The 15,133-nt window shown below is 44.5% G+C and overlaps 1 protein-coding gene across 3 annotated transcripts in view; it reads right to left on the minus strand.

Annotated features, from left to right (window-relative positions):
• Nucleotides 1-15,133, minus strand: part of LOC139584513 (protein BANP-like) — a 93,342-nt gene that overhangs the window by 44,230 nt on the left and 33,979 nt on the right. For all 3 annotated transcript variants that reach the window (XM_071416470.1, XM_071416472.1, XM_071416471.1), the window contains 3 exons: nucleotides 14,276-14,388; nucleotides 12,020-12,091; nucleotides 10,879-10,923 (listed from right to left, as the gene is read on the minus strand). In XM_071416470.1, coding sequence (XP_071272571.1) covers nucleotides 10,879-10,923; nucleotides 12,020-12,091; nucleotides 14,276-14,388 — 230 coding nt within the window. The remainder of the gene's footprint in view (nucleotides 1-10,878; nucleotides 10,924-12,019; nucleotides 12,092-14,275; nucleotides 14,389-15,133) is intronic.

The raw sequence follows: 15,133 nt of genomic DNA on the forward strand, positions 1-15,133 counted from the left end.
TGCATGAACAATAAGTTTAAAACATTGTTTTAAACTTAACTGTTCTTTTGTTACTATCCTTTCCACCACCACCAGTCCCATAAACATTAGCAGATGTATTTAATTTCAAACTTCACATTTCTCTAGTACAGGCTAATTATCGAAATGAACAATAACAGCAAATGCCTGCAATGAGTGATTGGTATGGTCAGTGTCACACACACCACGCTGCCAATGGCATTTACTAGTTCGAGTGCAATCTCCTGGTGCTTTTCTTATGTTCTCTGGGCAATGAGCTAAGTGCAGTACAGCCCAGAACTCCAGTGTTAGAAGCAGAGGGAGCTGAGCTCCAAACAGCCCTGCAACAGTATGGTACTGCTTCCCCCTTTTCTCGTCCCTCTATCTGTCCCATCCGCCCTCTCTCTCTCTCACTTACTCTGTACTCTACCTCTACTTGTTCCTTTCTTTGTCACTAACTCCACCTGTCCCATCCTCCCCATCACTTACTCTGCATCTTTCCATCACCCCCTCCCTCCCATCCACTTCCCCTGCTCCCTTTCCCTCCCTCCCTACCGCTCTCTGGGGATTAAAGCCCCTGACTGACAGACGGGCCTGGGGAAGTGAGAGGGGCCTGGGGTTCTGACACACTGAGCCGTCTGGCCCGGCTGGGACCACTGAGTTCCCTGACCCGGTTCCCACACTGCTTATCCACAAGAACACAACAGTTGAACCTCAGGACGTTCCAGGTGTTACGCAACATCTGCCTGACAGGATGAGGACTGGCCCGAGGGCTCTACCAGAGGTTGCATGGAAGGGGGAGAGCGAAAGACAGGAAGAGAGGATGTGCGCTTTCAAAGCCACTTCCTCCTGCCTGAGCACCAAGTGGGTCACCTCAGTATCACTTAAGGAATGTATACATATACAGTTGAAGTTGGAAGTTTACAAACACCTTAGCCAAATACATTTAATCTCAGTTTTACACAATTCCTGACATTTAATCCTGGTAAAAATTCCCTGTCTTAGGTCAGTTAGGATCACCACTTTATTTTAAGAATGTGAAATGTCAGAATAATAGTAGAGAGAATGATTAATTTCAGCTTTTATTTCTTTCATCATATTTCCAGTGAGTCTGTCATGCCCTGGCCTTAGTTATCTTTGTTTTCTTTATTATTTTAGTTAGGTCAGGGTGTGACATGGGGGATGCAGGTGTTTTTGTTATTGTCTAGGTGTGATATATGTCTATGGTTGCCTAGATTGGTTCTCAATTAGAGGCAGCTGTCTATCGTTGTCTCTGATTGGGAACCATATTTAGGCAGCCATATTCATTGGGTAGTTCGTGGGTTATTGTCTATGTGTTAGTTGCCTGTGTCTGCACTGTATTATATAGCGTCACGTTCGTTTGTTGTTTTGTAAGTTTGTTTAAGTGTTCTTCGTTTCGTTTCATTAAATAGAAGAATTTATTCGTATCACGCTGCGCCTTGGTCCTCCTCTCTTCCACATTACGACGAACGTGACAGAGTCAGAAGTTTCCATACACTCAATTAGTATTTGGTAGCATTGCCTTTAAATTGTTTCAGGTAGCCTTCCACAATAAGTTGGGTGGATTTTGGCCCATTTCTCCTGACAGAGCTGGTGTAACTGAGTCAGGTTTGTAGGCCTCCTTGCTCACACACCCTTTTTCAGTTCTGCCCACAAATGTTCTATAGGATTGAGGTCAGGTTTGTAGGCCTCCTTGCTCACACACCCTTTTTCAGTTCTGCCCACAAATGTTCTATAAGATTGAGGTCAGGGCTTTGAGATGGCCACTCCAATACCTTGACTTTGTTGTCCTTAAGCCATTTTGCCACAACTTTGGAAGTTTGCTTGGGGTCATTGCTCATTTGGAAGACCCATTTGCGACCAAGCTTTAACTTCCTGATTGATGTCTTGAGACGTTGCTTCAATATATCCACAATATATCCACATAATTTTCCTGCCTCATGATGCAATCTATTTTGTGAAGTACACCAGTCCCTCGTGCAGCAAAGCACCCCCACAACATGATGCTGCCACCCCCGTGCTTCAAGATTGGGATGGTGTTCTTCGGCTTGCACGCCTCCCCCTTTTTCCTCCAAACATAACAATGGTCATTATGGCCAAACAGTTCTATTTTTGTTTCATCAGACCAGAGGACATTTCTCCAAAAAGTAGGATCTTTGTCCCCATGTGCAGTTGCAAACCGTAGTCTGGCTTTTTTATGGTGGTTTTGGAGGAGTGACTTCTTCCTTGCTGAGCGGCCTTTCAGGTTATGTCGATATAGGACTCGTTTCACTGTAGATATAGATACTTTTGTACCTATATCCTCCATCATCTTCACAAGGTCCTTCGCTGTTCTGGGATTGATTTGCACTTTTCGCACCACAGTACGTTCATCTCTAGGAGACAGAACGCGTCTCCTTCCTGAGCGGTATGACGGCTGAGTGGTCCCATGGTGTTTATACTTGCGTACTATTGTTTGTACAGATGAACGTGGTACCTTCAGGCGTTTGGAAATTGCTCCCAAGGATGAACCAGACTTGTGGAGGTCTACAAAAACATATTTGAGGTCTTGGCTGATTTCTTTAGATTTTCCCATGATGTCAAGCAAAGAGGCACTGAATTTGAAGGTTGGCCTTGAAATACATCCACAGGTACATATCCAATTGACTCAAATGATGTAAATTAGCCTATCAGAAGCTTCTAAAGCCATGACATAATTTTCTGGAATTTTCCAAGCTGTTTAAAGGCAGTCAACTTAGTGTATGTAAACTTCTGATCCACTGGAATTATGATACAGTGAACTATAAGTGAAATAATCTGTCTGTAAACAATTGTTGGAAAAATTTGTTGTGTTATGCACAAAGTAGATGTCCTAACCGACTTGCCAAAACTATACTTTGTTAACAAGACATTTGTGGAGTGGTTGAAAAACGAGTTTTAATAACTCCAACCTAAGTGTATGTAAACTTCTGACTTCAACTGTATGACCATATCGCAGGTGCACTTACTGTCACTCCTTTTATGTGTGTGAGGAGTTCCACACAGGTATCGTGTGTTTGTGTTCGTGTCTAGCTCTGTGTGTGCGTGAGGAGTTCCACACAGGTATCGTGTGTTTGTGTTCGTGTCTAGCTCTGTGTGTGCGTGAGGAGTTCCACACAGGTATCGTGTGTTTGTGTTCGTGTCTAGCTCTGTGTGTGCGTGAGGAGTTCCACACAGGTATCGTGTGTTTGTGTTCGTGTCTAGCTCTGTGTGTGCGTGAGGAGTTCCACACAGGTATCGTGTGTTTGTGTTCGTGTCTAGCTCTGTGTGTGCGTGAGGAGTTCCACACAGGTATCGTGTGTTTGTGTTCGTGTCTAGCTCTGTGTGTGCGTGAGGAGTTCCACACAGGTATCGTGTGTTTGTGTTCGTGTCTAGCTCTGTGTGTGCGTGAGGAGTTCCACACAGGTATCGTGTGTTTGTGTTCGTGTCTAGCTCTGTGTGTGCGTGAGGAGTTCCACACAGGTATCGTGTGTTTGTGTTCGTGTCTAGCTCGGTGTGTGCGTGAGGAGTTCCACACAGGTATCGTGTGTTTGTGTTCGTGTCTAGCTCTGTGTGTGCGTGAGGAGTTCCACACAGGTATCGTGTGTTTGTGTTCGTGTCTAGCTCTGTGTGTGCGTGAGGAGTTCCACACAGGTATCGTGTGTTTGTGTTCGTGTCTAGCTCTGTGTGTGTGTGAGGAGTTCCACACAGGTATCGTGTGTTTGTGTTCGTGTCTAGCTCTGTGTGTGCGTGACACAGAGTTCTGCCTGCCTCTCAATTTCCCCTCAGTGTCGGCATGAACATCTTTTCAAGAATTTCTCTCCCTCTCCAATATGAGGGATACACACACATACAAGCACACAGACCAACACACACACAGTGAGTGATATACCGTGCCACTGTGCCTTAGCAAGCAGTAAAGGGTAGAGGGCAAGGAGGGAGCAGACATGGGGGTCAGTCTGCATCCCACTCAGCTTTATAAACTATCTCTGTTTGGCTAAAACCGTCTTATCTGTCTTTCCCTCTCTCTGTTCCCCTTTAACCCCAGAGCCCTTCTTCCACCCTCACCCAACAACTAGCCTGCAGACCTCTAACAGGGAGTCACAACCCCAGTATGTAAACACACACAACACTGCAATGACACAGGCCTATAATACAACTGCTCTGTCTGGACCAAGAATACACACCCCTTACACAAGCCACAATCTCCCAAGCGACCACAGTGGATCCCACTGCCACAGAAACACCAGTCACCACATGAAACATAGCATCCCCGCCACCACACACATATGCACCCACCCTCCCACCACCAGACACACACACTCATCAACCACCCCGTCACTAGGGGGCAGCAGTCTGCAGCTGTGACGAGAGGTAGTGAGCGTTGCAAAAGGAAGCACCCTGCTGCCTGATAGACTGGCCCTATCTATAACCAAAAGGAGATGAAAAGAACAAGATAAGAGAGAGCATAGGGGGGAGATGTGGAGGTCTTCCAGCAGTGTGATATAGGCTACACTAACATAGCCTGAGTGAGCAGTATCCCACTGCGCTGGAGCAACAATGACATCACACAGATATTAAGTGTAGCTGTAGCCTACGTACTCAGAAACAGGCCTTGTATATTGTAGTGGATTAATTTATTATATTTTTTATTTATTTATTTCACCTTTATTTTAACTAGGCAAGTCAGTTTAGAACAAATTCTTATTTACAATGACGGCCAACACTGGGCCAATTGTGCGCCGCCCTATGGGACTTCCAATCACAGCCGGTTGTGATATAGCCTGGAATCAAACCAGGGTCTGTAATGACGCCTCGAGCACTGAGATGCAGTGCCTTGGTCTTTTGGCAATGTGTGCTATGCTCTCACCATGTTAGAGTAATCATCATTACCGACGCACAATGAACAGAACACAATCCGGGATGCAATCAAATCGAGTTAATCTGACAAACCTGACTTCACTTATAAGTAAGTGACTCATAAGTCAGAAGTGAAACAACTTCACGCTCCGTTCCTCTGTGCCTTTCTCCGTGTGTGTGTGTGTGTGTATCCTTTAATCTGATCTGGGTTGCATCAACGTTCAAAGCAATCAGTCACACATAAAAACACACCAGGCTCGTATGAGAACAATACTGACAGAGTCAGCTAGTGCTATTCCTGTCTCACTCCCTGGGAAAACACACTAGCAAGGAGGGGAAGATACCCTTGAGTCACTGTGTGTGTGTCCATATCTGTGTGTGTGAAAAGCCAGACCTGGAACACAAGGTTAGAAGAATAAGTCAGTGTGTGTTTGTTTTGGCACTGGCCTCATATCATTTTACAGACACAATCAAAATAGGACCTATAAAGTTAAGCGTGAAAAGAAAAGAGTGGGTTCTCATGTTCTGCCAGGGGGATAGAGGTCCTGCCTCGTTAAGTCCCTATACACAGCTAGTGTGCCTCTCAAATGGCACCCTTTTCCCTATGTAGTGCACTACCTTTGAGCAGGGCCTACAGGGTTCTGGTCAAAAGTAGTCCTCTATATAGTAGAGGATAGGGTGCCATTTGGGACACAACCCTAGTCAGCGACACTCTGCCACTGGGAGGGACACTTAGATCTAACTAGTGTTGCACATTTTGGGGAATATTCAAAGGTGGAAACTTTCCATGGGAATTAACGGGAATATGTGAAATATATGCAAATTAATATTAATACCATTTAAATGTAGATGTTTTTTGCATTGGATATACTTACCATACTATGTGGAGACAGAAATCAATCAATCAAATGTATTTATGAAGCCCTTCTTACATCAGCTGATGTCACAAAGTACTGTACAGAAACCCAGCCTAAAACCCCAAACAGCAAGCAATGCCGGTGTAGAAGCACGGTGGCTAGGAAAAACTCCCTTGAAAGGCCAGAACCTAGGAAGAAACCTAGAGAGGAACCAGGCTATGAGGGGTGGCCAGTCCTCATCTGGCTGTGCCGGGTGGAGATTATAACAGAACATGGCCAAGATGTTCAAATGTTCATAGATGACCAGCAGGGTCAAATAATAATAATCACAGTGGTTGTTGAGGGTGCAACAGGTCAGCACCTCAGGAGTAAATGTCAGTTGGCTTTTCATGGCCGATCATTCAGAGTATCTCTACCACTCCTGCTCTATCGCTCCACAATAAACATAAACCTTATCATAAGTAGACATATTTGAAAATGATTAAATCCTTCCAAAAAAAAATATTTTTAACTATTTAGTTAAAAGAATTGAAATTTAATTAAATGAGTTGACTCTTCACATGGGATGATTTCACTGAACATCAAAAGAAAGGGAATATTGAAGGATCCATCACATCTCCCAAAAATGTTTTCAACATACACAAAATGATAGTCTAGAAACTAAAGCTTTGGTTGTCCATGTCTTCTCTCTGGACCTCCTCAATGTCCACCTCTTGAACATCAGACTCTGAGGCCTTATCTTCACTGTCACTTTCCAACCTTGTTGAGGATGGCTCGTTGTCAGGCTCAAAAAGACTCAAATTTGCCCAGATGGTCCCCAATTTTTCAACTCTTGAATTGATCAGCCTGTTGCGTGATTTGGTGTGTGTGTTCCCAAACAAGGACCAGTTGCGCTCTGATGCGGCTGATGTTGGTGGGATTTGGAGGATGATGGAGGCAACTGGGGAAAGAGCCTCAGTTCCACAAAGTCCCTTCCACCAGGTGGCTGATGAGATATGTTGGCATGACTGCCATATTTCATCTCAATCCCAAAGCCCTTGCTTTGGATGTACTTCGCCAGACTGCCAAGAACCTTGCCCTCACCCAGGCCAAGGTGGCGAGACACGGTAGTGATGGCAACATAGGCCTTGTTGATCTCTGCACCAGACAGAATGCTCTTGCCAGCATACTTGGGGTCCAAAATGTACGCTGCAGCGTGTATGGGCTTCAGGCAGAAGTCTTTGATGCATTTCAGAACTGCAGTTTCCTCTGCTTGGAGCAACAGTGAAGTGGGCAGGGCAGTACGGATTTCTTCTCTTACATCTGCAAGCAGAGTCTGAACATCAGACAGAGTGCCATTGTCTCCCTCAATCCGTGCAATGGCTATTGGTTTCAGGAGTTTCAGGCTGCTTACCACTCTCTCCCAAAATACATCATCCAGGAGGATCCTATTGATGGGGCTGTCCATATCAGCAGACTGTGATATGAGAGACTACTTCCCCCCAGGAGACTGTCAAACATGACAACACCACTCCAACGGGTGTTGCTGGGCAGCTTCAATGTGGTGCTCTTATTCTTCTCAGTTTGCTTGCTGAGGTAGATTGCTGCTATAACTTGATGACCTAACCATTTCCTTGGCTCTCTTGTAGAGTGTATCCATTGTTTTCAGTGCCATGATGTCCTTGAGGAGCAGATTCAATGCATGAGCAGCACAGCCAATGGGTGTGATGTGAGGGTAGGACTCCTCTTAAGACCAAGCAGCCTTCATGTTTGCAGCATTATCTGTCACTAGTGCAAATACCTTCTGTGGTCCAAGGTCATTGATGACTGCCTTCAGCTCATCTGAAATGTAGAGACTGGTGTGTCTGTTGTCCCTTGTGTCTGTGCTCTTGTAGAATACTGGTTGAGGGGTGGAGATGATGTAGTTAATTATTCCTTGCCCACGAATATTCGACCACCCATCAGAGAGGATTGCAATACAGTCTGCTATCTCTATGATTTGCTTGACCTTCACTTGAACTCTGTTGAACTCTCCATCCAGCAAAATAGTAGATAAAGCATGTCTGGTTGGAGGGGTGTATGCTGGGCGAAGAACATTCAGAAATCTCTTCCAATACACATTGCCTGTGAGCATCAGAGGTGAACCAGTTGCATACACAGCTCGAGCAAGACATTCATCACCATTTCTCTGACTACGTTCCTCCATTGAGTGAAAAAAACATCTGATTCCAGGAGGACCATGAGCTGTTGCTATTGATAAGGTGTCTGATTCATAATTTTCACCTTGAATAGAAGTAGAGGGACTGTTGTCAGAGGTTGCTTGTTGTGAGCGCTGAGGGAACTTTATGCACTTGGCCAGATGATTCTGCATCTTTGTTGCATTCTTCACATATGATTTGGCACAGTATTTGCAAATGTACACAGCTTTTCCATCTACATTAGCTGCAGTGAAATGTCTCCACACATCAGAAAGTTCCCGTGGCATTTTCCTATAAAGACCAGAAAAAAAAGTGTAAAAAACCCCCAAATACAATTCCATGTACAGATAAATAGTTAAGCAGTTAGATTAAACAACTAATTTGTAAGATAAATGGTTTTAAAATGAAACATGTATGGAAAACACTCCTCAGCAGTCTCAAGCAAGCTAAACCCCACATGGTAGCAAAAACTAACTAGCAGAAATTGTTAACAAGTTAGATATGATTTAAACACACTGCTGTAGGCTACTATTTACTAGTTATCAAAAAATCATGTATGTCATATAAAATATATTCACCCCACCCAGTATTGTCATCGTTAACTTACCAGAAAGCATGTAGTCCTTGTCTCAGACAGTGTAGTAGTGTGGGCTCAATAGCATCTCATTAGTGTGCAAGATCTTGAGAATCAGCTGTACATGTGATGGAAGAGTGCACTGTGTATGCAGAGGGTTGCAATTCCATTGAATTGGGGAAGTTTAACGAAAATATGCCACAAGACCTAGAATTGCCTTATGTGTATCCCATAAAAAAGTTAGCTTTTTTATGAATTTAAGCAACATTTCCAAAATTCCCGGGCTTAACTTCCCATGGAAAATGTCCAGAAAGTTTCAGACTCTTTGCAACCCAAGCTCTAACACACACTCTGCTCTTCAGAGGGACTTTGCACAGTATGGTAGGATCTAGTGTTCATGGCAGGAGTTGGTGTTTTACATCAGGCTTACAGAGGAATGTGTGTGGGTGGGAAAGGGGGATACCTAGTCAACTGCACAACTGAATGCACTCAACCGAAATGTGCCGTCTGCATTTAACCCAACCCCTCTTAATCAGAGGTGTGGGGGGCTGCCTTAATCAACGTCTCCACCTTGCCAGCACAGGGATTCGAACCAGCGACCTTTCGGTTACTGGCCCAACGCTCTTAACCGCTAGGCTACATGCCGTGGTGGTGGATGAGTGTGAGTGTGTGTGCATTTGATAGTCAAACCGATGAGGAACTAGCCCTATCCTGACAAGTGAGATGTACTGGCAGAAAGCCTAAGAGTTAACAACAGGTTATTGCTGAATAACATCAGAAACAGGGTTGTAAAACTACTGTAGGACTTGGGTTAAGGAGGCTTCAAAATCAGAACCAGAACAGTCGTAACCGGAGCCAAGATACAAAAGATAAACAGTCCGGAATGCTGCTGTGCCGTCACGCCCACCGGACTCAACGACCGGTTCATCTGAGGATGTGTGTGTGTGTCTCCGTCTCAATGTGTGTGTGTGTGTGTGTGTGTGTGTGTGTGTGTGTGTGTGTGTGTGTGTGTGTGTGTGTGTGTGTGTGTGTGTGTGTGTGTGTGTGTGTGTGTGTGTGTGTGTGTGTGTGTGTGTGTGTTTCTGTAAAGAGGTAAGGGACAAATACCTAATCTGTGGAAATGAGAACACATGTAAAAAACAATGCCGCTTGAAATGCAGATCTAATACAAACCAAAACCATGCCACACACACACACACACAGGTGTCATTACAGAGACTCAAACTGAGGCCCTGTCTAGAACAGACGAATGGATCCAATAACTCTGATCCAAGCTAGCCTGGTCCCAGATCTGTTAGTGCTTTTGCCTTCAAAGTCAACAACAAGGCTAGACTTCAACTTACACTCATTTGAGAGTCACTGAGTTCAAGGAGTTATGGAGATACTGAGAACAGCTGGAGTTGAATATCGGTTGATAACTGATACACTACCATATTGTGGAAAGTACCATTGGCACCCCTAGGGCCATTAACTCTAGTCTAGAGTTCGGAGTTGGTAGGACTATTGGAGTTCCCCACCCAACTCTCGCTCCTCTCCAAACACAGAGAGCACCTTGGAATAAGGGGTGAGCTAATTGGCTTAAAAATAGCTTGGGTTTAATAAAAACAGTTCTCATAAGCTGAGAAAGACTTAACTTCACACAATCGGTCCTGTACACACACACACATATATATCCTCACAGAGAAAAACAGTCTAGGGAGCGGGAGAAAGAGAGTGAGACACTTCCTCTACGGCCAGGCTTCTAGACGATCGCAATGAGATCATGAATATGAAATAATGCCTGGTCTGCACAGCGCCCACCTGTGATGTGTGATCTGTGATCATCACACAGCCCTGGTGCTTTGATCAGGAGTCTCTCTTTGATCCCAAAGGAAAGAACAGAGAAACAGGAAGAACAGAAACAGGAAGAACACCAAACACACCATCCATTCCTCTACCCACAAAGAGAGAAGGGAGGGATGGACAGAGGGGAAAGACTGACAGGAAGTTGAGAAAGCATGTGAGACAGAAGGCGAGAGAGGCTGGGTAAGTGAGACAGAGAAAGACATTTGAGAAAAAGAAAGACATTTGAGAGAAATAAAGACATTCGAGAGAGAGAGAGAGACAGATCAGACAGGGATGGATAAATGCTGTAGCTCCTCTCTGTGTGTTTGAAGGATCCACAGGAAAGAGGAGGACCAGCACATGGAGGTAACCCAGAAGTAATGAAGAATTTGTGGGAACTAAACTAAACCTCCATGGGTCATTTTGTTCTGTTAGGCACCAAACAGGGATGGGCAACATGGACTCGTCCAATAACAAGCGCTAGTTCGTGTTTCATTGCAAATATTTTCCGTGAAGAAGCTTGGGGGTAAAACCTGAGGGGAGAGTTACTGTAGGGAGTGAAGGGACTTACCTGTCCATCCTGCCCAACATGCACCTGGTGGATCTGAAGGTTCCCCTGAGCGAGAGAGAGAGAGAGAGATCAATCAGACAGCATCACAGTCACATGACATTAGCAACACCACATTAAAAACAAGCCCAAATAAGCCCCATTCATTCCCTCTGCGCTATTTTAGTTTCTAATTGTATTTCATACATATCCAATGCCAGCTGAGCTGCCATATGGACAGGCAGCATGGTAATGTCTCCCAAATAGCCTCATTTCCTTCTCCAACATGTTGAAACCAATGGCTTTGATGAGGAGTGCCCTGTTCCACACACTGTGAGTGGCAATTGGGAGAAGTGGGATTTTGTTGCTAAGCTATGAACTCCCAAAACAAACAAGATCATTGAGTGGGAGAGACAACAACAAAAGCATTTCTGTCATCCAATCACAAAGAGCAGAAAGGCTTTTGGAGCTTTTCTTTCTCCGTCTCTCTTGCTCTCTCCTTCTCGCTACTCTTTGCTTGTACAGGTTAAGAACCTCTGTAGAATACCTGGTCAGTGTGTCAGCCCTATTTGCATGAGTGCCCGTGTTTATTTGTTTGTTTGAGTGAGTTTAGGTATGCTTTTGTGCATGAGTATTCAAGTGTGTGTGTGTTTGTGCGCACGCGTGTGTGTATATTCAAGTTTGTGTGTATATATGAGCGTATGTATATGTGTCTACTCAAGTGTGTGTATGTGCGTGCGCGCGCGCAGTGGCGCCTTGAAATAAATATCTCTCCCCCACATCTTATTAAACAAAATGTTTAACTATGATGCTGAGGCAGAGAATTCTTTCTCAGACACTTGGTGTGGTTTTGGGTCAGATTCTCATAGAGTCAAGCCATTGTCTGCATGCAAGGCTGTCTGGTGAGAGACACAGGCCACCTGGGTATTATGTGGAAACAAATAGTATAATGACCCATGCATAAGCAGGCAGTAGATATAAACAAGCACTCTTAACATTTAACATCTGCTTGCGGTGAACTCCTGCCTAATGACTTTAATACTTGCTACCATTACTGACTATTACCGTGCACTTCCGATTTACTGACTGGGATACCCGGATAGACAGACAAACGGATGGACTGACAGACAGACAAACAGACAGAGGGACAAACAGAAACACTTACCTCACTGTCCTGTGTGATCTGCACCTCTTCCCCCTGTGGCACCTGGGCAATGTGGAGATGTCCCTGAGGGATCTGATAATGGAGAGAGAACAAGATGAATGAAAGAAAGAAAGAAAGAAGGACAGACAGACAGGACAGACAGGACAGACAGACAGACAGACAGACAGACAGACAGACAGACAGACAGACAGACAGACAGACAGACAGACCTCACAATATGAGGTGTGTGTGTGTACTATAATGTGCACTACTCTTCTGGCACCGTTAACACATACAGTTAGTGAGTCCACTTTCCCCCCTCCACCATCAGCCACTAGTCTGAACCTCGCTGCTGTCACTGCCTGCCAGATCATATGCTTTACATTTCCTCAACTGCATTAGCAGCACTCGTACATTTTAAGCTCGGCTGCACCAACTAATACTCTAGAACAGTGTTTACCAATTATCGTCCGACCTTGAGTACCCCCAACAGCACACATTTTTGTTGTAGCCCTGTACAACACACCAGATTCAACTTGTCAACTAGTCATCAAGCCCTTGATGAGTTGAATCAGGCAACAACAAAAATGTGTGCTATTGAGGGTATTCGAGGACTGGAGTCCAATACTACTTTAAATCTTTCAAAATGTACTTCGAACATTTGCTCTAGAGTGCCTGGAGTGTCAGATAGGTGGAGTTTGCCGTTTTAGGACTATTACATTTGTCCATTAAGCCAGACAAGCTCAATTAAAAACAGATTGAGTATTTACATTAGTTCAAATAGTATTTGAACCCAGGTCTACTCCCTGATACCACTTCCTCTCCTCCCTCTTCCTCTTTAATAACACATGAGGAACTGATCATCTTTGAATAAAAGCAGAGTAGGAGTTTACCAGGAAGATCAATCAAAAAGTCAGATATTTTGTAATGTTGCATTTTCATTGGATTTTGACTCAAAACTAAACTGGACATTTCATTTGAAACACAAATAATGATTGTTAACTTATTTATTTTTTGGTCCACAAGGGTGGAATTCCAGCCTTAGCCTGTATTTTTATGCATTACTACACTCGCCATTTTTGAGAAACCGGTTCCAGACTTTTGAGAAAGCGTTTTAGTATATACGGCTCACGGACCTGATAGAGATAATATTAACAGCACTTTCCGCAACGCTCTCTGCCTCTATACCACGTATAAACATATACGACAGAGTCAACCTGCTAGCCTGGTTTCAGATCTGTTTGTGCTCTTGCCAACTATTTTGCTGTCATTGTCAAGCCAAACAGTCTGACTGGCCTCACAGCAATCTTCAAATAGCTTATAAACATAATTTTGGCATGAGTTGGCATGATAGCACAAACAGACTGGCATTCAGGCTATCAAGCTGCTGCTTCCCTCAGTAACACAGTCCAGCCCAGTAGAAGAGGTGAGATATCGGAGTAATACAGTATTTGCTCCTTAGTTGGGCTTCAACACATTTGAATGGCATACATAACATTTACTTGTAGGTCCTTTCCCTCATTAACACTGAAAAGGTCAAAGCACATTTCTTGATTCTAAGTAATAGTGTGGACATTGGAATAGAGCCACAGTGTGACTCAATGAAGGTGCACAGGGAACAGAAAGTGATCAGACACAGGTTACTTCCTGTTGGCCCACCCACCCATAGTGATGTGGTGGGCCTGAGTGTGACCTCTGACCCCTACAGCTGTATAAGGTTGTTCAATCGAATCCCTGAGCATGATGGAACTCTGCTTCATTGACACACTGTCTTCCTGTGGAGCGGTGGACAGTCTCAGTGTAGTAGGGTGAGGTGATCTACCCACACAACACAGATAAGAGACTCACTCTGGGACTCTCAGATGACTAAGGAACTGGAGGAGGGTTGTGTGTGTGTGTGTGTGTGTGTGTGTGTGTGTGTGTGTGTGTGTGTGTGTGTGTGTGTGTGTGTGTGTGTGTGTGTGTGTGTGTGTGTGTGTGTGTGTGTGTGTGTGTGGAGAGGAGAGAGTGATAGAACGAGAACAAGACAGAAAGATAGGGAGTGCAAAAGAGGAGAGGGAAAAAAGAGGATAAGAGAAAGGAGTGACAGATAGAAATGAAAGAGAGGGATCATGAGAGGAGAAAGAGAGAAAAAGACCCGAGAGAGAAATAGGTCTGGTGAGAGACTGAGAGGAAAGTGAAAGAGGATGAGAGAGGTTAACAGAGAAATCGGGCAGTAGGGCAGGAATAAGAGATGGAAGGAGAGAGGAGACAGAGGGTGGAGACAGTGACACTCACCACTTGCACCTGTCCGTCCTCTCCTATGCGGTGGATCTGGACCTGCTGGACAGCCTGGTTGGCCAGGGTGTAGTGTAGAGTCTGCTGGGCTGCCTCCACCACAGCGCCACCCTCTGGGGAGGAGGGGCATGAGCACAGGGCAGATGAGTTAACAACAGTAAGGTGTGGTAGAAGTTGCCCAGCTTAGTCACAGATCTAGGATCAGAAAATTGATAGACTCCCCCAGATCCATTAGTTGGAGGGAGGAGGGGGGTTAGCACACATCTGGAGGCTGAAAGAAGAGCCCCGTTCACCTCTGAAGGAACACTTGGCAACGGCCCATTGCCTGGTTTCCCAATAGCGAAGGAACTTAGGGTTACGAGTGTTTTAACGATGTATCTTTCGTGCAATGGCTGAAGATGTAACATGTGTTTTCCAAAACACCACGCAGAAAGAAAGTTTGCTAAGTGCCTTGTTGAGGCATGTGTCGATAATGATAGGTTCGAAAGAAAGGCAGCGCTGCTCTCCGATCAGCGCATTAGAACTATTCCACAATACTGATGACGGATCAGCTCCTAGAGAGATATTATCACTTATGGCAGCAAATATTGATGCAGCTTTTTCTGATGCTTACCCAATAATATTGCACTATAATCAAGATTTGGCACACCTGTTAGCTACACGTCATCAAATATATTGAGGCAACAAAATACAGACAGTAGTCAAATAAAACTAAATTGAACGGACATGAAATTGATATCAATATATCATTGAAATATATAGGCTCATGTAGCCTATACTTCTGGTAGGCTATTTATCTTTTAATGCAGTATTCTTGGTTTTCATTTCACGCATCTTTTTATCCTTCACTTGTTTGTA

Source organism: Salvelinus alpinus, chromosome 9 (genome assembly GCF_045679555.1).
Source record: "Salvelinus alpinus chromosome 9, SLU_Salpinus.1, whole genome shotgun sequence".
NCBI lineage: Eukaryota > Metazoa > Chordata > Actinopteri > Salmoniformes > Salmonidae > Salvelinus > Salvelinus alpinus.